We start from the raw sequence: 26,332 nt of genomic DNA on the forward strand, positions 1-26,332 counted from the left end.
ATGATCTAACAATCAGCACTAATTTTTTGTACTTAAACTACAGAACTCTAGCCTGCAACTCACAATGACATTGGAGTGGCAATTTTTTCCAAGAGACAACAGGAAGTATTACTGGATGCATTTGAAATACAGATTTGACTCCAAGACTGAAATCAAACTCTTACAGAAAAAATAGCGTAAAATCTAATTCAGATTATATAAGGAATAAAGTTAAGTTCCAGAAAAAAGAACCAATAACTAGATTGTAGAAAAATATCTGTATTAAACTGGAGATAATAGCTTCATAATGAGATCATAAACTTATAAAACATTCAAAAGAAAAGGGAAAGATCTGTCTGAGTGAACCACACTCTTTCCAAGTGAACCACAAAACTTCAGTTTTGAGCACTGCCTTCAGTACATATGAAAAAACACTCAGAACAAAGTAGAGACTTCATATTTTTGAGAAAGTCATACTAAAATTACTGTTAAGGTTACCTTTTGTTTTAGACTTTTTGTCTTTTCTTTAACATTTATTCGAAAAACAGATTTGACTAGAGCACTCAACTCCTTTTTCTTATCTAACACTGGAATTACTCTGCTCTTGAACCACAAAGTGGAATTACTGTAGAAGTAAGCAGAGTATAAAGCTTTATAAATTTTTCTCATAGTTTATCCACAAATATAAGATGAACATATATGAACATTGTTCAGCTATTTACTTACAGATCTACCATAGCTCACGAGCTGCAACCGTGGTTGCATATATAATACAATCAGTAAGAAAGTGTAACATAACTGACAGTACTCTGTTACAAGTCAAAAACAGAAGCAGCAAGAAAACACAATCTTTGAGAAATAAGTTTCAAATGTAATTGGATTGATATAAACAAGCTTCATAAATCTTGATATTAAGTAAACCAACTTTAAACATACTAAATTCCCCGTCTGAATAAAACTGGCCATTGCAATTAATGATGCACTCTATCTTGGCTCTTGGATACTCTGTTTACCTGTGTTAACTTCCTCTGCTATGTGGATATCTTCAGCTTGCACAAACTGGTCCAACATCTCAACAAAACGTTCCTGAATTTCTCCAGCAGCCTCATCACCAAACTTATAATCACTGAGCATCACACTGGATCCAGCAAAAGGAACAAACAGTCTTTGAGGTAAGACATGATATACCCTCTCAAAATCTAAAAGAAAAGGGGGAAAATATAATCCAAATAAAAGCCTTGCTCATTATGATAAGATTCCCAACTAATCAGACAGTAAGACAAAGCTGTTGCAAAAGAACTGCTCAAGGTTTCCATATAAAAAATCCTGATTTCTAACATGGCTTGTTTAGATGTTACTATTTTCTGAAAGATTTGGCTGCTATTATACAGATGTTTTTACTCTCTCCAGAGATATCTGAGACCTCCAACACATACCACAGATGATTAACAGACCTTTTATCATGTTTAGAATGACTAGCAAAAGAACTCTGGGAAAGACTGCAGATAAGAGCATGCACCAGATAGCATTTAACTTCAAGACCACAAAGGCTGCAAATACTTGGCTGTTATTCCTATCTACAGCCACAAAGTAAGGGTGCCACCTAGAGAGGAAACTGAAACTTGCATGCAACTGAAAAAGTTTAAATCATGGAGTCGAGATAAAGCTGGTTAACAGAAATGCAGAACAGGTAACATAAGAACACCCAAGGCCATGTCCACAGCTGGTTCTTTTAATCTTGCCAAATTTTATCATATCTTTCATTTTTATATTAGTATGAAGGTAAGCCATAGAGGGAATTTTTTAAAAGCACACACTACAAATTAGGAGTTTAGTTACAGTTTTAACTACGGAGTTTAAAACTCTGTATTTAAACTCCATATAAATTACAAAATTCACACTCAGTGAGAAAAGGGTTGAACTGCATTTTGTGGCCATAAGAACTGAACACAAAATTTGTGTGAAAACTGTGGCACTGAAGAACATATATGAATCTAATAAATGTCAGTGCTGACAAATTGTATTTTTGCAATTTGCTTTGGGTTTTTTTGGGGGGGAGGGGTGTTTGCTATATAGCAGGACTTCAGTAAGGCAGCAGAGCTTTCTGCAAGAACAAAAATGTACTGCAAGTGTAAATTGATGTTCCTCTGAATTCCTACTTTTTTTACAACGTCCTTCATTTATTATGAGATCCTCAAACAGGATTTCACAGCGATCACTCAATGTGTTTATTATGTCTCTCTTCAAGGCCTACAAAAGGAAAAAGCAAAAATATGAGCAACACAGAAGACATTTGCAAACCTTTCCGTTAGTAAGAAAGCAGAACAGAAGTGCTTCATAGGTCTAAACCATGTTGAAAGAATAGTTCTCCAGAAAACAAATAGCTCTAAAGAAAATTAGAATAAGAGATAATCTTAACAAAAAATTAAATTAAATTTTTTAAATCTCCAATGAGAACTAAACGCTCAGTAAAGAGAAGCTAGCGTTAGAAGTACTAGTATCATAGAAAACAACAAAGATGAAAAGTAGAGAAAAATTTTAGGATTGCCAGAACTGATGACTTCTGGACATCAATACTGAACAAAAATAATGACAAAGCATTGACTCAATAAAAAACAACAAAAACTGCTGATCTTACAAAGTTGCATTTTACCTCCTATGTGTACAAAAATACACAGTCTGCACACAGAGAATAGTTATAACAGAAGAAATATCTGAAGCCTTGCAACACTGGGGCCCGGAGTTCGAATCCCCCCTGTGGCGCAAGTGGTAGAAGTGCCCCTCTGCTACACAGAGGCTCGAATTCCGGGGGCTGGACTCGATGATCTCTAAGGTCCCTTCCAACCCGCACGAAACTATGAAACTATGAAACTATGAACGGAATCCCCCATGCACACACACAGAGATGATTTCAGAAACTAATCTGTATGTTGAAGGGGTGAACCCCTGTTTAGACCACACCTTTTCTTAAGTGAAGGAAAAACAGCATGACAAATTTTCTGTATTTTGGAAATGTGTTTCTGATGAACTAGCAATTACCTGAATAGCTTCTTTCACTTTTGGCTTGTTGTTATTTACATAGGCTCTACACTTCACAGCACCTTTGAGATTTATGGAACCACTGCAGACCTGGACTGCTGCTGTTGATCTATGACTTGAACCCTGGGACTGAAGAACAAATGTGTTTCAGTTTTATCTTGTTACCTTGTCACTTGTAGCACAAATAACAAAAAACAGAGCAAGGAAATTAAAAGCATACTTTAAGATGCTTTCATGTAACTTGCCTTCCCTCATAATTTCTCTCTCTCTCTCTCTTTTAGTTTTATTTTTTAGTTTTGTTTTTTTTATTAGTTTGGTTAAATATCAAACCAAATTTGCTCAAAATATCTCTCCTTTTCAATTATTTAAAACTTGCGATTTAGTTATTTGTGTTTGTGAGGCTTCCAAAACATTTCAGGAAAGAGGTGGTTAGTGCTGGCATTGCAATCCAGGAAGTTATTAAACATTATTTTTTTTAGTAACTAAGGAGTTACTTTTACCATATAATAAGCATAACCTAGGGTATTCAGAAAGCCATCCAATCCAAAAGGTAGTAATTATACACCTAGTCACATTTAGAACTGTATCAACCTGTTCCCTAGAGACAGTTTCCCTAATTACAAAAACAATGAGAGCATCCTAGGAAGCATTTTAAGACACACCTAGAAACACATGGATGCATAACTTCTGCAGGAACTGCGTAATCAACTTACGCTGTGGCTGGAAAAGTAAACATAACCCTCACTTTTATAAAAAGGAAGGGAAGATCCAGGAAACTGCATACCATTCAGTCTCACCTCTGCACCTGGCAAGACCATGGAGCAAATCCATGCAGAGAAGTGGTAGGTGACAGACAACATGAACTCACTGAGGGTAAACTGTGCCTGGCAAATTTGCTGGTCATCTACAGTGTTGGATAAGTGAACTGATGTTGTGAACTGGGAATTGTTCAAAGCGTTTGATAATGTCCCACACAACATCCTTGTCTCTAAAATGGAGAAATACAGATTTGGCGAATGAATCAGTCGATGGATAAGGAATTGCCCAGATCAGGCACATCCAACCTGCAGCCCAACCCAGCCAGTCCTGTGGCCTAGCTGCTAATCCACGCCATCATGGCAGTGGTTCTTCCCATTGAATGGCCCACCCCAGCCCCAGGTGCACACCCATTGCTCAGCAATGACCAAACATTGGTGTGCAATCAGCAATGTGTCAGCTAAAACCAGGGCACAGGGAGGGTGCAGTGCAGTGCTATCTCAAGTTATGGCAAATAGTTGTAAGCATTTTGATACACTAGCTAAACACAGTCCTGTGAACAGCGAAAGATATACAGCCTTGCCTTCTGTTTTGATAAAGGAATTTGAGAACAGGTTTCAAAAGTGCTGAAAAAAAATATATTTTTTAATATTCCTTTTTTTTTCTTTATACTTTTTGGTCTGAGTTCAGCAGGATTATAAAGTTCAGCAAAACCAAGTGTCGGATTCTGCACTTTGGTCACAACAACCACATAGAACACTATAGGCTTGGGGCAGAGCGGCTGGAAAGCTGCACAAAGGATCTGGCGGTTTTGGTTGGCTCAACTGAACATGAGCCAACAGTGTGCCCCATTAGCCAAAATAGCTAATGGCATCCTGGCTTATATAAAAAATAGTGCAGCCAGAAGGAGCAGGGAGGTGACCGTCTCTCCATACTCAATTCTGGTGAGGCCACACCTCGAGTAATGTGTTCAGTTTTAGGCCCTTCACTACAAGAGAGACATCAAGGCTCCGCATGTCCAGAGAAGGGCAGTGAAGTGCCTGGAGCACACGTTGTGTGGGGAAAGGCTGAAGGAACTGCAATAGTTCTCTAGAAGGCTCAGTGGAGACCTTATCACCCTCTACAACTGTACAAAAGGAGGTTGTGACCAGGTGGAGACCAGCCTCTTCCCCCAGCTAAGCAGCAACAAGGGAAAAAGGGAACGGTCTCATGTTGTTCCAGGGGAGGTTCACATTGGATATTAAGTATTTTCTCTCAGAAAGTGAGGTCAAACATTAGAAAAGGCTGCCCAGGGGATCTGTGGTGTCATAACCACTGGAGGTATTTAAGTAAAAGGTAGATGTAGTATTTAGGCATGTTTCAGTGGGCAATACTGGTGACAGGTGAATGGTTGAACTAGATCGTGAGTGACCAACTTTTTGGTTTGCCTGGTCTGCATTTTGTGAATAGAAATTGTCTTGGGCCAGAGATATATATGCTGCTCCAAAAGTAATGCCTCCTATTATTTCCAAGGAAATGACAACAGATGCAGAGTGCACAATATTATCTGACAGAGCAAATTCTCAGCTACAAAATACAACTTTTCAATACAGACACCACCATTAGTTATGCATTTTTGCATAACAAGAGCCTGCATCCCATACTTATAAGAATCTGACCCACTGTCACCACTGCTGAAACATACTACCAAGAGTTCTTGCATCCACTGTTTGGTCTCAATAACAATTAAGAAAGCTTTGGTGAATGTCAATTGGTGCATTTTTTTTGCAAGGAGGAGTTCAGTGACACACCTTCACTTCATACACACTTGCATGTTAGACACCATTTGTCATCCTGTCCTTCTGCTGTCATCTGTCACGTAGCAACAAAACCTAACAGAATATTGGTTGGAAGGTTCAACCTCTACTGCCATACCACCAACATTCGCCTCTGATGCTATGGGCCAAAATAATAGAACTGGAGGTGTTACTTTCAGACCAGCCCAAACAAACTACGCAAAAGGATGAGGTGCTCAGAGATACGATTTAGCAGAGGGTTGTTAGAGTTAGGGTACTGTGGTTAGGCTGTGGTTGGATTTGATGATCTTTGAGGTCCTTTCCAACCTGGGTAATTCTATGATTCTTTGAAATGTAAACTGATGACTTTTTTTTGCACCCAACGGTCAGAATGCCATTCAGAGTGACAGTAGGCCAAGGACAATCTCATGAGTTGCAAAAAATCCAAGTACAAAGTCTTGCATTTGGGGTAAGGCAACCCCCACTACCAATATAAGCTAGGGGATGAAAGGATGGAACACAGCCCTGCTGAAACTGCAGGTACTGCTGGATGGGAAGCTGGACAAGAGCCAGCAACATGCCCTCACAGCCCTGAAAGCCAACTGTATCCTGGACTGCAGTGTGACCAGAAGGGCGAGGGAGATGATCCTGCCCCTCTGCTCTGTGCTGGCAAGACTGTGAAAGTTTGGTGGCCGTGCCAGGCAAGGAGGTTGGCGCTTCGTGATCCTTGAGGTCCCTTCCAACCTAGGTCATTCTGTGATTCTGTCACCCAGAGCACTGCATCCAGACGTGGAGTCCTTGGTAGAGACATGAACCTCTTGAAAAGCAGCTAGAAGAAGGCCACAAAAATGATCCAATGGATGCAACACCTCCCTGCTAGTACAGGCTGAGAGAGCTAGGGCTGTTCAGCCTGAAAAGATGGCTCCAAGGTGACCTGCAAGTGGCCTTTCAGTACCTAATGGGGGAGGCTATAAGAAAGAAGGGTCTGTGGTGATAGGAAAGGGGAAATGGTTTCAAACTAAGAGAGGGTAGATCTGGGTTTGGTATAAGGAAAAAGACTTTAACAGCGAAGGTGGTGAGGCACTGGAACAGATTGTTTAGATATGTGGTGGAAGCCTCATAAGCCTCATCCCTGGGGATTTTCAAGGCCAGGCTGGACCACACTCAGAGCACCTGACTGAGGTGTGGATGCTCCTGTTCATTGCAGGAGAGTTGGAGATAATCTTTAAAGGCTTTTTCCACGAACATGGGCCAGAAAAAGGGCGGAGTCGGGACAGTGAACTTTAGGAGAGCAAACTTCAGTTCCTGGAGTTCCAAGGAACTGTTGGATGAGATTTCCTTGGGAAACTTTTCTTACGGACAAAGAAACAAAACAGAGCTGGCAACACTTTAAGAACATGTTTCTGAGAGCACAAGAGCTCTCTGTACTCCAGAATAAGATCAGGCAGAGAAGGCATCATAGCTGAGGGAAAAGAAGCTACAGTATAAGCAATGGAATCAGGGAAGGGTGTGTCCTAGGAGGAATACAGCGATGCTGTCAGGATTTGCAGGGACATCATCAAGAAAGCCATGGTGTGGATGGAATTAAGTTCAGTAAGGGATGTAAAACACTAGGTGGGTTTCTTGGGGTACATTGGTCACTAAAGTCAGGCAAAGGAGAGCGCACCCCCTCGGAAAAATGAAAAGGGAAAACTGGCCACTTCAGATGCAGAGAAGGCTAAGTTAACTCAATGAGTTCTGTGCCTCCATTTCCACTGCTAGACAGGCTTCACAAGTTTGTTGCATCCCTGAACTTACAAGAAAAGGTTGGAGGAGCAAAATACCTCCCAGATTAAGAGCAGGGCAAGTCCGAAACCACCTCATAAGGCTGAATGTATACAAGTATATAGGGCCAGATAACATGTATTCCAGGCTCCTGAAGGAAATGGCTGATGTGGTTGCCAGACTGTGCTCCATCATATTTGAAAAGTCATGCCTGTCAGGTGAAGTCCCTGGTTACTGGAAAAAGGAAAACATTGCTCTCATTTTTTAAGAAAGAAAGAACGGGAAACCCAGGCAACCACAGGTCTGTGTATGGGAAGATCATGAGGCAGATCCTCCTGAAAGAGATGCTAAGGCACGTGTGAGATAAGTAGGTGATCTGAGACAGCCAACACAGCTTCACCAACAGCAGATCATGCCTGACCAATCTGGTGGCCTTCTATGGAGTGACAGCATTGGTAGACAAAGGAAGAGCAACTGATTTCATGTACCTGGACTTGTGCAAGGTCTTTGACATAGATCTGCACCACATCCTTTTCTCTAAATTCATGGGATATGGATGGGGGTGGACTGTTACAGAGGATAAGAAATTGGCTGGCTGGTCAAAATCAGATGGTTGTTGTCAATGGCTCTACTTCCAGGTGGAGGCCAGTCATAAGCAGTGTCCCCTGGGGGTCCATCTTGGGACCAGTGCTCTTCAACATCTTTGTCAATGACTTTATCAATGACTTAGACTGTGGGATGAAAGTTTGCAGTTGACACTAGGCTGAGTGGTGCAGTCAATACCATAGAAGGAAGTGATGCCATCCAGAGGGACCAAGACAAGCCTGAAAAGTGGGCCCACAAGAACCTTCTGAGGTTCCTTAAGGCCACATGCAAGGTGTTGCACTTGGGTCAGGGCAATCCTAGATATGAGTACAGACTGGGAGATGAACTCCTAGAGAGCAGCCCTGCCAAGAAGGACTTGAGGTCCTGGCGGATGAAAAGCTAGTTATGAGCCAGCACGTGCTCTTGGAGCCCAAAAGGCCAACCTGGGCTGCAAGAAAAGGGAGATGGCCTGCAGGGAAGGGGAAGGGATTGTCCCTCTCTACTCTGCCTTTTGAGGCCCCATCTGGAGAATTATGTCCAGGCCTGGGGCCCCCAGAACAAGAAGGATACAGAGCTGTTGGGAGTGGGTCCAGAGAAGGGCGATGAAGATGATCAGAGGACTGGAGCACCTCTCCTGTGAAGAAAGGTTGAGGAAGTTGAAATTGTTTATCTTGGAGAAGGCTCTGGGAGACCTCATTGTGATCCTCCAGTACTTGAAAGGAGCTTCCAAGCAAGAGGGGGACCAACTTTTTATGCAGGTCAATAGTGATAGGACAAAGGGAAATGGATTTAAACTGAAATGGGGTAGATTTAGGCTAGATGTTAGGAAGCCATTTTTCACTCAGAGGGTGGTGAGACCCTGGAAGAAAATGCCTAGAGAATATGTGGATGCCCACCCCATCCCTGGAGGCATCCTAGGCCAGACTTGATGGATTCTGGGCAATCTGATCTAGTGGTTGGCAACCCTGCCCATAGCAGGAGGTTCCAACCCAAGCCATTCTATAATCCTATGATCACCTCTCTTATGGAGACAGGCTGAGGGAGTTGGGGCTCGGTAAGTTAGAACAGCTTTCCAGTATTTAACAGGGATCTAAAGGAAAGATGGAGAGGGACTCCTTTCCTAGGAGTACAGTGATAGGACAGGAGGCAACAGTTCAGAATTTTTGAGAATAGATTCAGACTAAATATTAGTAAGATATATATATATATTAGTAAGATATATATATATATTAGTAAGATATATATATATATTAGTAAGATATATATATATATATATATTAATAAGATATATATATATATATATATATATTAGTAAGATATATATATATATATTAACTTGAAAGATGATTAGGCACTGGAATAGCATAGGCTACCCAGAAAAGCTTTGGATGCCCCACTGCTGGAGGTCCTCAAAGCCAGGTTACATGGAGCCTAGGCAGCCTGATCTGCTGGGAGATGTCCTTGCCTATGGCAGGGGGCTGGAATTAGATGGATCCCTTCCAGCCCATTCTGTAATTCCATGATGATGCCAAAATAAAAAGTTGGATTTTTCAAAATTTTTTTTCTCTGAGATAATTAATCATTGGAACAGTATAACAATGAAAGCAGCTCAGATACTCCGAAGTCTTTAAAATGACCTTTTATAAGTTTATAAATGTTTCGCTAGACACAACTTTATGGAACCAAGGAATTACCTGACAAAATCCAGCAACGTGATCTCACAACAATGTACCTCATGACCTGTGCCATGAAGGAAGACTACAAAGCAATGCCTAGGCACAAGACTTTATGACATGACTGGGGCACCTAACTCAGGTCTTATTTCAGCACAACCTCTACTAGAGAGGAAACTTCTAACTTAAACCTGGACAGCTTCAGTTTTTAATTCAGCTCACAGGATCTGCATCTTAATTCAAAACTGAGCTTCTGATTCAAGGAAATGTGCATAGCTAGCCATTACAAATGGGGTTCATTCTGAACTTCAGAACAATGTAGTCCCCATGAATTCACTGTGAGTGGGGATAAACAAGTGTGTGCGGGACTTCATTTCTCTAGCCAATGGTTCAAATTTTCCTCACAACTATATTGTGCAGTTCTTAGTCAACAAGGCCATCAAGAATAGAGCTCCAAAGACACAAAACATGCAGATCTGTCCACAGTCAATTTCGCAATCAATATCCAGAGGGAAAAAAAAAAAAAATCTTACAATAAACTAAGGAGGATTTCTACGCTAGAATCTTCTTTCATTTTTTACTTCATTTTATCAGATAGCACTACTTACCAGCTGTGTCAGAACCTTGACATCAAAAATCTGAGTACTGGAATGAGTACTTCCCCTTAATTTTTTCTGAAAGAAAATGAACACGTCATATGAAGTATTTATGTTAAGCTACCTTATAGTCATCCTACCTATGGCATAAAGCATGCCATAATTTATATATTAAGAAAAAAAAAAAGTTAAATAGCCATGAGACTACAGTCAAAAAAACAAAAGGAGAGGCAAATGACTAGGGCAGCTATTTTTTTTTTTAAACATTCAGACATATATAGTTAGTCTCATCACCTACATTTACACCTAACTTGGGTTCTTTAATGAGGCAATAAGGCCAGAGACAACATACAGAACTTTTTTTTTTTTAAAAAAAGTCAGTCTTCATTACACTGGAGGTTCACATATTAGTTTTTCCTTGTTATATGGCACTCACCTGCCCTTCGAGAAGTCCTGTATCATTGTCTTTAACTTGACCATTGATCAGAAAAATGCTGTCTTCTATCTGCTTTGACCATCGATTTAATCCATTCTTTAAAAATGTGAAAACAAAAATGTCATTAAAAAGAGAATTTGACTAAAATAGTTGGACAGTATCATGATGAACACTACCAAAAATATACATTTCAAAAGGTACTCTGAGAAAAGTTTTAAACTCTCTGAAATATCTGTCTATGTATTTTACCTAAGTCAAATTTTGAAAACAATGAACAAATATTTTAAGATAGTTAAGCACTACTCCAGGGATACAAGGGATTCTATTTTTAAAAAGAGGATATGTTTATGAGAGCCTATAAGACATTTTAAAAGCACCTTATAGCCCTATTCTAACTGGATGCAACCTTTTACAAAGTGAAACAGAGAGACCTCAGTTGAGATCAAGTGTTGATCTGCCTTGGAGTAGGAAGGTCCTTCAAATGGATCTGGACAAGATGGATTGTTTGGCTGAGGCCAATGGGATGAAGTTCAGCAAGACCAAGTGTCAGATCCTGTAGTTGGGACACAACCCCGTGCATCACAACAGGCTTGGGCAGAGCAGCTAGAAGACTGCGTGGAAGAAACGGATATCAGAGTGTTGTTCAACACTCAGCTAAACACAAGCCAGCAGAGTGCCCAGTTAATCAAGATGGCCATTGGCATCCTGGCTTGTATTAAATATGGTGCAACCAACAGAAGCAGGGTACTGATCACCCCTTTGTACTCAGTGCTTGTGAGGTTGCACCTCAAGTGCTTTTTGTTTTGGGTCCCTCACTACAAGAAAGACATCAGGGTCCTGGAGCATGTCAAGAAGGGCAACAAATCTGGTGAAGTGCCTGGAGACAAGTGTTATGGGGAGAGGCTGAGGAAAGTGAGATTGTTAAATCCAAAGAAGAGGAGACTCAGGGGAGAACTTATCGCTCTCTACAACTGCCTGAAAGAAGGTGGTGGCAAGGTGGAGTCAACCTCTTCTCCCATGTAATTAGCAATAGGAACAGAAAAACAGCCTCAAATTGTGCTGGGAAGGTTCAGGTTGGATGTTAGAAAAAATTTCTCCTCCAAAACAGTGGTCAGGCACTGGAATTGGCTGCCCAAGGAGGTGGTTGAGTCTTTGGAGGTGTTCAAGTAACATTTAGACATGGTATTAAGGGACATGGTTTAGTGTGGAAATATTGGTGGCAAGTGGATGGTCAGAATGGATGATCTTGAAAGTCCTTTCCTACCCTGGCGATTCTACAGTTCTATGAACATCATGATAACTGCTAATAATTTTGAGGAAAGGAAACCACAAACTCTAAGCACAGCAAAAGAAGAGTTATCAGCATCTTCTATACTAGCAATGCTTCAAAGTAACTTTAAATAGCATTTTAAAGAGGAAAAATAACTACTAGATAGATGCAGTCAGTTACTTACCTTGGTATTCTTCGTCAAGTCATGGTTGGGTGAAGTTGCAAGAAGTGGAATGTGGATGTTAACATTTACTGTGCAGCCCAAGGATAACCAGGAAGCAGACAGAGCACTTTGATACTTCCAGTCTGCTGGTTTAGCTGAACCCTGAGGGACAGAAGTAAGCAAGAAAACATTTACATAAAACATTATATAAATCACATGTTAAGTATTTTTAAAACATGAATTGTCATGCATTAAGAGCTGTATACAACACAGGGTAACAAACTTACCTTTGGATCTTGTACATCATAGGTCCGGCAAACTATTCTTCACCACTTAAAGAAAAAGATTCAGTGGAAAGCAAAATGCAAGTATAAACAATTTGTAATTACTTTGTCCCTTATAATGGTAGCTTCTTTTTTGAGTTAATTTATGCTCTGAGAAAGTTCTCAACTTTCATTAGTTTAAAAAAGTAGAAAAATATTTGACTCCAAACTCAGTTTACCATAGTGATTCTGTATCATCATTATCTTGCAGCTTCTACATTAGAAGTACCACCAAATGTAGCACAGCCATTCACTTTAACACACAGAAAATTACTATTCTAGTATGAGCAGTCTATACTTTACTATAGGTACCTGTACACAATACAAAAAAGGAGAACAGAGATGTGAGCTAAACATGCCATACAAAACCAGTTATGCTATGCAGAGATAAGACAAACGGACATGGTGCAGTGAAATGAGCAAACCAGAAGAGACTGCTTTTTAAGGTTTGTGTAGTAAACTAATCCTGGGAATCTTTACAAAATCTTGTCTTAATAATACAAGATAACTACAGAAACCAGAATGGGGATAGCAGTCTCAGTCAACAAAGCTTGCTAAAAAAGGATACTTTTTGGTAGCAGAGCAAACTTGAAGAGCTACTCTGTCTGAGACATCCTCCTCAGAAGGTTTCCAGAGCCGCCTTTTGGTCAAGGACTTTTCTATGGAAAAGATCAGCTAGAGGTTTAAAGGAAAAAAAAATATTACAGATTTTTCCAGCCAACTGATTTATTACACGTTCTGGAAAACAGTTTTGCACTGAAGTTGTAACTCTAACAAAACTATGATTATGGATGAATAACATTTTTATATATGTCACCAAAATTTCACATTAAAAGAACATGCAGCAAGGATGAATATAGGCCAATACTCCAAAGTGAAAGTTACACATGCAAACTTAATCCACCTTCCATATAAACTGAAGTAAATAATACACATTCATGTATTCAACTTGAAAGATTTTCTCCTACAAAAAATATTACAGCATTACACCTTGGACCAAAGGCTGCAAATCTTGCACATTAAAATCACTTACATTTGTCCAATAAAACAGGAAAATGAACATACATCTAAAGAACAAAAACAAAACGTAGCACTAGATGTTTCAATACTACTATGATGCATTTTAAGCCTGTTGGACATGATAGAAAGTAGTTTCTAAATACAATCTCATGCACCTAAATCAGATAATATTTCTCCACAAAATATTCCCTTAAAAGAAATTAAACTATAGATCATTCACTATTTCAAATGCCTCCAAACAATCAAAAAGCTAATATTTTAGTCATTGCTAATGACTGTGCCTCAAAGATTTAATAAAAACAGCTTTAAAGATATTTTCTCTAAGCCAAAGTGTTTATTCTTAGTAAGTGCTATAAGATAGTATACTTGAGCACTGAGCTTTGAAACACCACAAGAGACAGAAAACTAGCAAGAATCAGAGGACAACAATTTCAGAGGTTTCAGTCTCAAAACTATAAATCAAACCAGAATGCGTTTGCTACTTTATCTTCTGAAAAAAGCACAAACAGCCATATAGACTAATGACAATAACATAACATTACTCAGTTACACACCTAAAAATATCCAAGCCTTTCCCCCATTTTTCTCTACTTACCCTGCGTAAAGCATTTTGACTATCTTTTAACAGTTCTGGAGTTGCAATTATAAACACACCAAGAACTAATAAGCCTCCAGGAAGCATTCTAGAAATCTTAAAGACAGGAAACAACATGTGTTAGTACAAATCATAGCAGGGGTATAACATAGTAAATCGAGATGAGTATGAGTTGAGAGTAAATATAAGCAAGGCTGTTTCTCACATACATGTTCTTCTAAAATAGAGGAACAGACCATCTTGCAAATTTTCTTGCTTCAGCCCTACTACCTTTCTGTTTCATCATAAACTTTGAAAGCAAAATATAAAGACGTTTTGGTTTGATATACCAAAATATGCCTAAGAGTGTGTAAGTCTTTGGCAAAAAATGGGCTAGATATTACAGAAGTGATGGAAGTTTCCATACATTCCATCTCCTTTCTGTTTTTCCCACCCCCATCACAAACTTAGATGACAATACCTGACTGGCATGTGCAGTGATCCACTCTTCGTCAATGGAATCCAGTTTTGAAGGACTGGCGTCACCTTCCTTCTGCTCTTCTTTTGGAGGTGTTCGAGCAGCTCGAATTATGTAGTCTCTTTGCGGAGAACACTTAGAAAAACAACAAAGGGAGCCCATAGCTTCAGGATACTACCAAGCCTGGAAACATTCATACTATGTAACACAGTGCCTGTAAGTGTAGCTTTACAACACTTAGGGCTAAATTGTTTAATCTGTTACAAAACCCTTCATGAGGTTTTCCAGCCCTTGCCTTAAAACAGTAGTTTAGTGTCAGATTTCACCATTAGGATTTTTCTTTTCCTAGTGCCTATCTTTCAAAACATGTTTTTAGAAAACTTGAGTACTCAGCTGATGCTGTCAACACTTTATGGACCATCCTCTTGCACTACAGAAGCCCCATAGGAGGGCAACAGCCAATACAAATTATTAAGTTCAGTAGGGTTTTCTCCAGCTAATACAAGAGTACAGAACAGGCTTTGCAGTCCTTCCCCACACACTTACCTGCCCTATTAACAGCCCAGTGACAAAAGGCTTAAACTTCACACTGAGGTCAGAAAGGTACTGCCCAACAGCTTCCTCAACAAGGTACGTTCTGCCCATTGCTGCAGGTTCAACACAGGGTATTTCAGTTCCAGCCTACAAAACAAATCACGTATGAAGGCAAATCAATTACACGTTGGTAACTTCACTGGTTACGTGAAAACAAGTGGGAAAAAAAAAAAAAATCTGAGCAGGTTAATTTTGATCTGTCAAGAAAAGTGAAGTATTTTATCATCTGCAATTGGTTTTCAATGAAAAATAAAACTCCGCAGGCCAGAAGAAAGTACACGCCAGCCTTACTTGAAAGAGCATCTTACAATACACACTTTAAGAACCCATCACTGAAATGACACAGCAAGTTAAGCAAGTCAGCATTAAGAAAAGCTCACTTCCGAGCAACAACATCTTGAGGCAACCACGCTATGCCCGAGCTCACGACGCGATGCTCCTGCGTTCAGAGCCCTCCGAGAGGAACGTGCTCCGGTGCCCATTTAAACGTACCCGTAGCGCTCAGTTATCACAGCCGGAGCTCGGCTGCACAGCGAGGACGGCTGCCACCCCCTCACAACACCGCCCCGGCACCCGCCTCGCTTCAGCCGGCCCCGCACCGCCTCTGCGCTGCTCTGCTCTGCACCTCAGAGCCGCGGGCCGCCGCCGCTTCCACACGGCAGCAGCCGACGCGTCAGCCCCGCCTCAGCGCCGCAGCTCGATGACGCCCAAGAGCGGGAAAAAAGGCGCAGCGGGACATCCCGGCGCCATGCTGTGTGTGGCCGAGGCCTCGGCACCTCCGCACTGCCCAGAACGCTTCGGAAAAGGGACAGCCCGCACGGCAGGTCTGCCCGCAAAGCGCCCGAGCCGCGCAGCGCCGCATCAACCGCTCACAGCGTCCAGCAGCAGCCGCCGCCTCACCCAACATGGCGGAACGAGCTACTCTGCCGGAAGCAAAAGCGCTGCTCAGCGCTCCGGCCTCGCCCACCCGGAGAACTACACTTCCCATGGTTCCTCCGGAGAACTACACTTCCCGTGGTTCCGCAGGGCTCGGCCCGCTGGCCGCGCGGTTGGGAGCGTTGCGCCTGCGCACTGGGCTCGTCGCGACCGGTGGCGCTGTGCCCAAGATGGCGGCCGTGCTACAGCAGGTCTTGGAGCGGGCCGAGATCGCCAAACTATCCAAGCCGGTGCAGGGGAAGCTGGAGCGTTTTCTGGCAGACCAACAGAGCGAGATCGATGGGCTGCGAGCCAGGCATGAGCGCTTCAAGGTGGACAGCGGTGAGTCTAGGGGCAAGGGGGGCGGGAGGCGAGCGGTAGTGCGGCCGGGGCGCCGTGAGGGGCTGGGGCGAGACGCTGCCCGGCAGTGGCTGGGCGGAGTGTCTCATCCTGCTGCCTGGCGGGGCCGCTGGCTTCTCTGAGCCTTGGGCTGGGCCGGGGTAGAGGCTGAGGGGCAGCGGCCGCGAGATTCCCTCCTAAAGAAACGTTGGGACAGGAGGATGTAGTGCTCGGCGTCTGCCAGGGCCTGCAGGGTGCCCAGGTCCGCGGATCTCAGCCGGGCCCTCTTTGAGTCGCCTGCTGCAGGGACGGCGTGCTGCGAGGAAACGACGCCTTTCTCGCGTTTCTGTGAAGCCACGTACCGCTTTAAAACTACCTTCAGAATGCACCTAAGCGACGTCTCTTTGTCAGGCTTGTAACGAGCCCTGGGTCTGCTTTGATCTTTGCTGTGGAGGAGCAATCGTTGTTTGTTCACTCAGCCCTCAGATAGTTTTCTTTCTTGATTCTGTGTTAGAGATCATAACGTTTCCGGGTAAAACACACCTAATAGAAATTAAAGAAACTAAATCTTTTTATTGATTTGGAGATTACTTGGTTGCAGAAAACTTGATGGCTGTAGAGAACTGCAGCAGAAGTGCAAATGGAGGGGAGTACTGGGCAGTGCTGGGAAAGTGGGTCGAGTTGTTGGGGGCTGTGAGCTTCTGCCTCCCCTTCAGCCTCTGCCTTTTTCGTGGTAGAAGTCTTACTGTAGCATATGAATAAATACTGAGAATTAAGTTGAGGTAACTACATGCTGTAATGGGTTATTCTCTTTAATGTCTACGCTTCTCTCATGTAACTGGAGGTCAGTATTACTTCACAGAATCACAGAATCACAGAATTATCAAGGTTGGAAAAGACCTAGAAGATCATCTAGTCCAACCATTACCAATACTTCCTGGCTAAATAATATTCCTCAGTGCCACATCCAAGCGTTTCTTGAACACTCTCATGGTCGGTGACTCCACCACCTCCCTGGGCAGTGCATTCCAATGCCTGACTACTCTTTCCGAAAAGTAATACTTCCTAATGTCCAGCCTGAATCTCCCCTGACGCAGCTTAAAACCATTCCCTCTAGTTCTGTCGCTGATTACACGAGAGAAGAGGCCAACCCCCAGCTCACTACAACCCCCCTTCAGGAAGTTAGAGAGCTATAAGGTCTCCCCTGAGCCTCCTCTTCTCCAGGCTGAACAATCCTAGCTCCCTCAGCCGCTCCTCGTAAGGCCTGTGCTCCAGACCCCTCACCAGCTTTGTAGCCCTCCTCTGAACACGTTCCAGGGCTGCAATGTCTTTCTTGCAGTGAGGGGCCCAAAACTGAACACAGTACTCAAGGTGCGGCTGCACCAATGCCGAGTACAGGGGGACAATTACCTCCCGGTTCCTGCTAGTAACACTGTTTTTGATGCAAGCCAGGATGCCGTTGGCCTTCTTGGCCACCCGGGCACACTGTCGGCTCATGTTCAGCCGAGCATCAATCAGTACCCCCAGGTCTGTTACCTCAACACAGTCCTCTAGCCACTCTGCCCCAAGCCTGTAGTGCTGGCCAGGGTTGTTGTGGCCAAAGTACAGAACCCGGCATTTGGTCTTGTTGAACCTCATCCCGTTGGCTTTGGCCCAGCTCTCCAGCCTATCCAGATCCCTCTGAAGGGCCTCTCTACCCTCAGGCAGATCGACACTCCCTGCCAATTTGGTGTCATCTGCGAACTTACTGAGGGTGCACTCAGTGCCCTCATCCAAGTCATCAATAAAGATGTTGAAGAGGTTGAAGCTATGAGCTATGCTGTGAAGCATAAAATATGCAAAAATCACTTGGTGCTTCTCCAGAAGTCCATAGTGCCTGATAGCAAGACTAACTCTGCTTTTACAAGGTATCTTATAGTTAAGTGCTGTAACACACTGTTTCAGATGATAAATCAAAATGTCAGTCTAATTATCTTTGAATGCACTTGGAAGTGCAGTTTAGAGCTGCATAGTTTTAAGAATTATTAAACATTATCCATATAGAAACTTGCGATACATGTATTTTATTTTGGATATGTAGAAGTATGCAATAAATTTTAAGGTGACGTGACTGAGCCAAGACTCTATGATTGCACTGCTGTAGCACTCTAGGTAAATCAGAAAGGTTCAAGTGTAGCAGTTAATTGCATTTAATTTGTTGTTTGGTTTTGCAAGCATATCCTTTTCCCATATTAATGAAATGTTTAAAACAACATTAATTGAGTATGTAAATTGAACTTTTTGGCTTCAAAAGGACATTTTTATGCCAAATCTCCTATGGTATTATTTTAAAATATTTTATGATTAAATGCTGTTTTAAACTGAAGTCCATTAATATGCATCCTCTATAAGGTGAAGAAAGAAGAAAAGTGGGTTTGAAGTAGAACTGAGGTAATGTTGTTAATTTTACAGAACAACAGTACTTTGAAGTAGAAAAGCGTCTGGCTCAAAGTCAAGAGAGACTTGTAAATGAGACACAAGAATGTCAAAATCTCCGTGAGGAGCTTAAAAAACTTCGTGAGTATTACCATGTGTTCATAAGACAGGACAAAATTGTTCCTCTTTAGTCCAGTGTTGTGTTGAAATTTCTTAAGTTTTCAATAGGAGTTAAAATCCATGAAATACATTTATTACTTCTGCAAATAGAGACTGTGCTTTCAGTGAAAATTTCTGTTTTAATGGGAAAAAAATTGTAATAGTACTAGAGTGGTTTACGTTTTATTCTTCATTCTAGATGCCTCTGGCCCTGTGATGGTTTTAATTTGTCCCAGTACTGTCTCCCCAATCCATGTACTGGATTTTTATTATAGATGCCTCACAACAGTTTGTTTTTACATAACAGATGAACAGCTGAAGTTGCTGAATGAGAAAAATAAAGAGCTTGAAGCTGCTCAGGATCATAATGCAGCCATTCAGGTACTGGAGGAACTAGACACAATAGACTGAAAGAGTTGAGTTTACCTGTCTCACCTGTCTGTGAGAGCACTCACAGTCTAACTTGAAATTTGGTTCAATATCAGTTCAAATACATATTGATGTACATATATACACACGTTTTTGTGGACATGTGAGCAAGATAACTGCATGCTTTTTTGTTTGTTTTTAAGAAGTTTGTGTTCTAGCAGACTGAGTTACAGGTGAACATAAGCCAGAGCAGATCCTTTTATTTCGATTTGAATAGATTGTCTTACCTTGTTTCAAACCTACCTGTTCCAAAGTGACTTTAAAGTGAACCTCAGAAATCAAGGGCATGTGTTATGTCATTCTTTATCAAATGTTGAGCTGCAAATTAGAGATCTGTTTTTCTTCCATCCATTCCCCTACTCTGGTACAGTTTTCTTTACAATAATGCCCATAAGTCATAATGAATTGCAGGATGAGTCATGTTGGGTGTCTGATCCAGCAGAACACTATTTTTATTTTATTTTTATTTTTATTCTGTGTGTGTTCATTCCTTAATTATTCTGTTATCTTTTGTTTAACCAAATAAAACTGTTTCAGTGAACTCCTTAGTTAACAGGGCTGTCCTGCAAAGCAGGTTATTATTGCATATAGTTCTGAACACTTCTTCTTGCTCTTTCTTTTGTCTTTCTGCTCTTTCTGCCTTTCATTGATTTCATCTGCTTTATGTACAAAAATTTTCATTCTCATCTTCTTTCACATACAACTGTAACCAGGAATCCTGTGGTAGTCTGGAGCTCTATATCCTACTAAAAAGGCAAAGGCATGGACACTACCTGTGCTGCTCTTGGAAGTTGTGTGATACTTCTTTCTCTGCTTTGCTGTCTGATATTAGACATTTTGCGTTTAAGGACAAAAGGCCTGTTTAAAATGAGTATCAGAATGATTTATGAGAAAGAAATTAAATTGAAATCTGTTGTTTACTATGCTCTAGAAGAAAAATATGTTAGCTTGCAGTTGTTTGACTTGCTTCCAATGTGACAGAAACAGTGGACTCAGCTATAGTTTCATATTATGTAGTTTAGACTGATTCAGTTGTCTATTATGGAAGCCTCTTATCCCAGTTTTTGTTCACTAACATTGAAGAGGATAGCATTTAACACACTTCTCTGTGATAGTAAATGTAAATTGTGGCTAAACTGTCATGGAAAGCTGATCACATTTCTTTATTACTTTTAAAAAATCTTTTCAGAGCCATTTAACTAGAGAAAAAGAAGAACTGGAAGCTGAAAAGAGAGATTTGGTTCGATCAAGTGAAAGACGATCTCAGGAAGTTGAACATTTAAATGGTATAACCATGAATATATTAACAAATTGATTCACATGATTATGCTAAGTAGAAGACTTACTTGAACAATTGTACAAGTATGGAATATCCAGTTAGTATAGGTAGTTCTAAAAAATGGATTGGAAAACTAGACAAAAGGAAGCAAAGCAGAAAGTTTCATGGTAATTGGAAGAAAAAAAATGATCCACAAAAGTTTGATAACTGATGTTTGATTTTGTAGATATAAAACGATATATTGCACACTGTATTAATTTACAATATACAATTATATATGTTATATATTATTTGTCCTCATTCTTTAAAATTTATTTGAACTTGGACAGTAATGAAATGAAATGATGGTTCTAGAATTAATTCTACAATTAGCTTTTTTCAAATATTGGTCTCGTTTTCCACAGAGGATGTTAAACGCTTAAATGAAAAGCTTACAGAAGCAAATACAGAGAAAGTAAAACTTCAGCTGAAGTTGGATGAACTTCAAACATCAGATGTTACTGTGAAAGTGAGTGAATTTTATGTTCATAATACATGTTAAGACTAAAACTACCAGTGAGTGGTTGTTTACAAGTAATGTCATTGTTGATATAAAAAATAGGTCAAGTCTATTCCTGCTGCTTATGACTAATGGTTTTGTTATAAAATTGATGGTTGTGTCTGGAGGTGACTTGTGTATTTATATAAGACAAAGAGAGACATCAAGTTAAATAAACATGCCCAAGCTTCTGCCATGGCAATGATAAGTAGTGATTCCACATCCACAAAAACAGGTAGAAAGGAGAGAAGCAATTGTTTGTGAATGTTTCTCTGCATTAAGAACTGAGTGGATAAGAGGAGAAAAGAGGAGAAAAATGTTGATGTCTTAATCTATTGCTTTAACTAGGGTTATATGTAGTTAAATGTTCCAAACTATGATAAATGTTGAGGAATCTGATTTGTGTGTCACGAGGTAAGTCTTAGTAGTCTGAGATCTGTAACTCGGTATTGCCAATACAATAACCTCCTTTGTGATTACAATAAACCGTTGTTACATCTGCTGTGATTGTAGTACTTTGTTAACTTCTTTACTTTCTATGGAACCAGTACAATTACGTTGTTCATTTCTTTTTAGTACCGTGAGAAAAGGTTGGAACAAGAAAAAGAACTACTGCAGAGTCAAAACACTTGGCTGAACTCAGAGCTGAAAGCCAAAACAGATGAACTTCTACATACTGCCAGGGAGAAAGGCAGTGAAATCTTGGAACTTAAATGTAACTTGGAGAACAAGAAGGAGGAGGTATTTTTACATTGAGTGCCTTTGCCTTTTTTTCTTTTTTTTCCAAGTTATACTTCCTGATTAACTAAATTAAGTGAAAACAAATACTTTAATAACTATGAGAAGCAAAAAAGTGTAATTTTTGCCAGTAGTAAAGAGGGTTTTCATTTATCTTGTGAATTATAAGGAATATATGGGGAATATATATGATTGTTGAAAATAAGAGTCAGAGATTTTAATGGTAGATGAGGGATTTTGGCATCACTGATAACAAATGGATGTAACAACATAATGCTATTAAAATTTATGGGAGTGTAATTTTCAGTTTTGTAAGGAGCAGAAGAATCTGATTTAAGTTTGGTGGGTGGGAGAGAAAGGAATTGTGGATTATTTTTTTGTGTGCATGTGTGTTTTTGTTGTGTTTGTTTGTTTTTTTCCTGGAATCAAAATATTCAGCTTTATTGAGTTTCTGTTTGGGTACTTAAGTAGTTTGAACTGTGTCAATTGATCAGGTTTTCTGTAGTGTTTTTCCCCAATAAGGCTCATGGAGTTATATGACCAGTTTGAGAATAGTCACAATTTCATTTAGCTGAATGTATGAGAGCACGTTAGAAATGTAAACTAATATGCTCTTTTCTGGAATCATTGTTTGATTTTAAGTAGAAGACAACTAGATGGTATTTTTCTAAAAAAAGTTACTAATTTGTTTAAAATAATGACAAATTTATACGTGGTACTCTCATTTACTGTTTGACAGGTTTCCAGGATGGAAGAACAGGTAAACAGCTTAAAGCAGTCAAATGAAAATTTTCAGAAGCATGTGGAAGACCTTTTGAATAAACTGAAGGAGGTAGGGCAACTTGAAGTACGTGTATAACAGCGTTGCAGTTGATTCTATAAAATAAAAAAAGTGTGAAACTAATGGTTGAATGCTCCCACACTCTGATTGTTCTTTACTAGGCAAAAGAACAACAAGCTGGTATGGAGGAAAGATTCCACAGTGAGCTGAATGCTCACATCAAGTTATCAAATTTGTATAAGGTAAGTCAGTGATTCAGCAATATGTGTTATTAGTATTAATCGGGGCTGAGTCTTAGGAATAAGAATATTGCATACTGGTTGGTTGGTTTTCTCCCCCCACTAAGCTGACGTGAGAGGGGCTACCTTACTTTACAAAATACTGTAAAATCTCCTGTTTTAGGTAACATTTATAATCTTACATTGTTTGCATCGCTTAGCAGTTTAATCAAAACTGGTTAAAACAGTAACTTCATGCTCACTGATTGTTCTTCATATTGTATCAAACGAGTTATGTTTTTTAATGTTGTATTGGCAATTAGAGGTTCTTATCTAAAAGTTGACTATAGAGGTGTTTTAGGTTTGCCTAGTAGAAGTTTACTGCAGTGAACACCACAAATACTAGTGATATGGTTCAGGTAGCTGAATGTTCCACACTGTGTCAAATAAGCAGCTTCTAAGCAAGAATTTGTGCTTATTGATTTGTCAGCTCAGAGTGAAAAATATTCTATAGTGTATTAAGTAAGACAGGTGAAGGAGCCAGCTGACTGGTCTTCCACTTATGTGAGGTACACAGATGAAGTAATTCTGTTTCATGAGTTTTCGTGCATTGATAGTTACACACCTAGCATGAAGTGCAATAGAACGTTTGACTTTTACATGAATATTCTGTCTGGTCAGATGATAATTTTTTCCCTATTAAAGTATTGTACAGTCTTGAACTGCTGAAATCTTTAACTGCTTATATAATATTTCTTTTAAATCTCAAATTCTTAAGGAGATCAAATTTGAATACTCAAAATTGCTTCAAACTGTTTCTTTTCAATAAATAAAAAGCTAGCACCACCTATAAAGCAGCTAAAGGCCATGCCAACATTAGTTAGCTTTGTCATAAAATATCTTACTTTTGGGTAGATGGTTTGCATCAATGGGGATTTAATCCACATGGAAACAGAATTGTCGAGTTTAGGTGAATCTCATATCTTACCCAAAATCTCTATATTTATAATTTTGTCCTGTTTGAGACTTATTATGAAGGTAGTTGCTCTTATTACATAAAGGTAACATAAAATACTTTTATTTAGAGTGCTGCTGATGACTCTGAGGCAAAGAGCAATGAACTGACAGGTGCAGTAGAAGAGCTGCACAAGCTTCTGAAGGAAGCAGGTGAAGGTAAGCTTTGAATGATAAATGTTCTGCAGAAGAGCAGAATTTATCTACTTCCTTAAAACTAAATTGATGGACTGAAATGTAGATACTGAGCATTTATGAAGGGATAATCTTTAGGATTTGGGGATGGAGGATGCATTACACTTTGTAACAAATATTTTATGTGTCTTTTAATTACTTTAGGGGTGTGTGTGTAAGGGGGGAGAATCTACAAACATATGTGAAATTTTACTTTGATTTTGAGGAGAGGACCTAATTTTTCAGCTTTTCTTGTTTCTTGGTTTGGATATCAATGATAAAAGGGCAGTTCTCATTTTATCCCTCTTCTATACAGTGGTGATAAGCAGCAGTTCTTGGTTCTGTCATTATACTGAGTATTCTTATAAGCATGAGCTTCTGCAAGCTGTATACAGTGGAGTTGAAAGCTCATATGCCAACTAAAATCATTCTAAGTGGGGGAAAAAAATAAAATAAAATTGTTTGTCTGTTTTAGCTAATAAAGCAGCCCAGGAACACTTGGCCGAAGTGGAAGAGGCAAAAAATGTCATGGAAAAAGAATTGAGAGAGAAGATAAGTAAGCTGGAAAAGGAGCTAGAGAATGCTAACGATCTACTGTCCGCAACAAAACGTAAAGGTAGGAGTAACATTAGGAACTAAAATACACAATGCCCCAGACATTTTATTCTTACCAGTCTTCCATGAAATCAGTAATGCTGCATCTCTAGGGAATGCAGTAGTTCATGTGTAATGTGTGTGTCGGTGGTTTTTTTTCCCCACTAGAGAAATGCATATTTTTTCAAATTTCTCTCTTAATCTGATATACCTTTTCATAGAAAAGTAGAGGAAAATTTCCATAGTACCAAATCCATTGTGCTCTTAATGGCTTTATGGAGAGTATAGCAAGAAATTGTAGACTTAAAACAATTAAGTCTGTCCTTAGATTTCTATTTACTGGTAAATCTTACTCAATATGATATTCATTGCTCTAGTTTTTTGCTGGTTTTTTTTTGTTTGTTTGTTTGTGGTAATCGTTTATTGAATACATGTGGGAAATTTGTGAAGGCAAGAGAACAGTTCAAGACAGAACAGAGGCATCAAGTACATTTGTTAACTGTATAAGGAATGTCAACAAGTCCTCGGCAAAAGATGTTCATAATTTCAGATTAAACTGGTTGAAGGGCTTGATGATGCACAATAAAGAATATTTAATATAACATCAATCACTTGCACGTGTGTATCTAGAGAAAAATCTTGCACCAGTAACCTTAGGAACTTAAAATATGATTATTTATTTAAAATACACTAGTTGTAAAGTACAAGGGTGTATGAGGATATTTTTTATTATTAATAAAGAATATTTATGATGGCTATGATTGCTCCTCTTTTTTTTTTCTTTTTTTTTCTTTTTTTTTTTTTCTTTTTTTTTGGCTAATTGGTGGTATGTCTTCAGGAGCCATATTGTCTGAGGAGGAACTGGCAGCCATGTCTCCCACTGCTGCAGCAGTAGCAAAAGTAGTAAAACCTGGAATGAAATTAACGGAGGTGAGTGAGAAGAAACTTGCCAAGTTTCAAGGCTGTTGAAAAGCCAGCAGGGATATACTAATAATGGAGAAACGTAGATTTTCATTCACTGTTGGAGAACTGGCATAATTCCCAACTGAAATGAAATCTTGTGTTTCAGACAAGCTTGATTAGCTATAATATTGACAAGTTTATGCAATATACATTTCAGATTCAACTTAATGTATCAAAATATACAGAAGTTTTAGTTACTTTTTTGTATTCCTAGAGGTGGTTTGGGTTTCTGCATTTTTGACGGGTCATTTTCTTTTGTTAATGCATAATCTAAGTAAATGTTAATGCTTAATTTAAGTATTTTTTTCTGCTGTGGGACTGGCTTATGCTTGAAGGAAAAAAAGAATGTAATGATACATAATTGTGTAGATTTTTTTTTTCCTTACGTCTATGGAAATGTTATTTTCTGTTTTGGTCATTCTGTTCATCCATAAAACTATATTCCCTGCTTGCTATTTTCTATTGTGATACTACTTTTTATATTTCTATTATCTTAAGTTTGCTTAAGATTTGTCACTTTAACATGGAATTTTTTTTATTGCATACGGTTGTACTGTAAAACTTTGCATTTCTAAACTGCTCTGCCATGGTGAGTCATAAGAACTTATTTTTCTTTTTAAGTCAGTCTGGTTTCTTTGAATTAATTTGTTTATCACTATATAAACCTACATTGCTCTGGGATGCAAATTATGTAATTGCTTACCAGTGGTTCTTTGATACCTCTGGACAGATTTGTCTGTAAAAATAAATA

At 39.6% G+C, this 26,332-nt stretch overlaps 2 protein-coding genes across 13 annotated transcripts in view; one reads left to right on the forward strand and one right to left on the reverse strand.

Annotated features, from left to right (window-relative positions):
* Positions 1-15,938, reverse strand: part of ODR4 (odr-4 GPCR localization factor homolog) — an 80,245-nt gene extending 64,307 nt beyond the window's left edge. For 5 of the 7 annotated variants that reach the window (XR_004308220.1, XR_004308219.1, XR_001556821.1 and 2 more), the window contains exons 1-12: positions 15,406-15,423; positions 14,978-15,112; positions 14,435-14,566; positions 13,975-14,070; positions 12,928-13,034; positions 12,324-12,360; positions 12,058-12,198; positions 10,604-10,699; positions 10,180-10,245; positions 3,019-3,147; positions 2,139-2,229; positions 993-1,178 (exon numbers count right to left, since the gene is read on the reverse strand). Coding sequence is in view for 1 of the 7 variants with exons in the window: in XM_015869877.2 (XP_015725363.1) it covers positions 993-1,178; positions 2,139-2,229; positions 3,019-3,147; positions 10,180-10,245; positions 10,604-10,699; positions 12,058-12,198; positions 12,324-12,360; positions 12,928-13,034; positions 13,975-14,070; positions 14,435-14,566; positions 14,978-15,076 (1,180 nt within the window). In the remaining 6 variants the exon portion in view is untranslated. Of the gene's footprint in view, positions 1-992; positions 1,179-2,138; positions 2,230-3,018; positions 3,148-10,179; positions 10,246-10,603; positions 10,700-12,057; positions 12,199-12,323; positions 12,361-12,927; positions 13,035-13,974; positions 14,071-14,434; positions 14,567-14,977; positions 15,113-15,405; positions 15,424-15,517 lie in introns of those variants that run through there. The other 2 variants (XR_004308221.1, XR_001556822.2) reach the window with 2 other exon arrangements.
* A 153-nt stretch (positions 15,939-16,091) lies between these two features.
* TPR (translocated promoter region, nuclear basket protein) overlaps positions 16,092-26,332 on the forward strand; it is a 46,431-nt gene continuing 36,190 nt past the window's right edge. For 4 of the 6 annotated variants that reach the window (XR_004308218.1, XM_015869858.2, XM_015869860.2 and 1 more), the window contains exons 1-11: positions 16,092-16,282; positions 18,731-18,835; positions 19,161-19,234; positions 20,472-20,568; positions 20,966-21,069; positions 21,676-21,840; positions 22,577-22,669; positions 22,780-22,860; positions 23,922-24,009; positions 24,500-24,640; positions 25,457-25,548. Coding sequence is in view for 5 of the 6 variants with exons in the window: in XM_015869858.2 (XP_015725344.1) it covers positions 16,132-16,282; positions 18,731-18,835; positions 19,161-19,234; positions 20,472-20,568; positions 20,966-21,069; positions 21,676-21,840; positions 22,577-22,669; positions 22,780-22,860; positions 23,922-24,009; positions 24,500-24,640; positions 25,457-25,548 (1,191 nt within the window). In the remaining variant the exon portion in view is untranslated. The remainder of the gene's footprint in view (positions 16,283-18,730; positions 18,836-19,160; positions 19,235-20,471; positions 20,569-20,965; positions 21,070-21,675; positions 21,841-22,576; positions 22,670-22,779; positions 22,861-23,921; positions 24,010-24,499; positions 24,641-25,456; positions 25,549-26,332) is intronic. The other 2 variants (XM_015869862.2, XM_015869863.2) reach the window with 1 other exon arrangement.

This window comes from Coturnix japonica, chromosome 8 (genome assembly GCF_001577835.2).
Source record: "Coturnix japonica isolate 7356 chromosome 8, Coturnix japonica 2.1, whole genome shotgun sequence".
Lineage (NCBI taxonomy): Eukaryota > Metazoa > Chordata > Aves > Galliformes > Phasianidae > Coturnix > Coturnix japonica.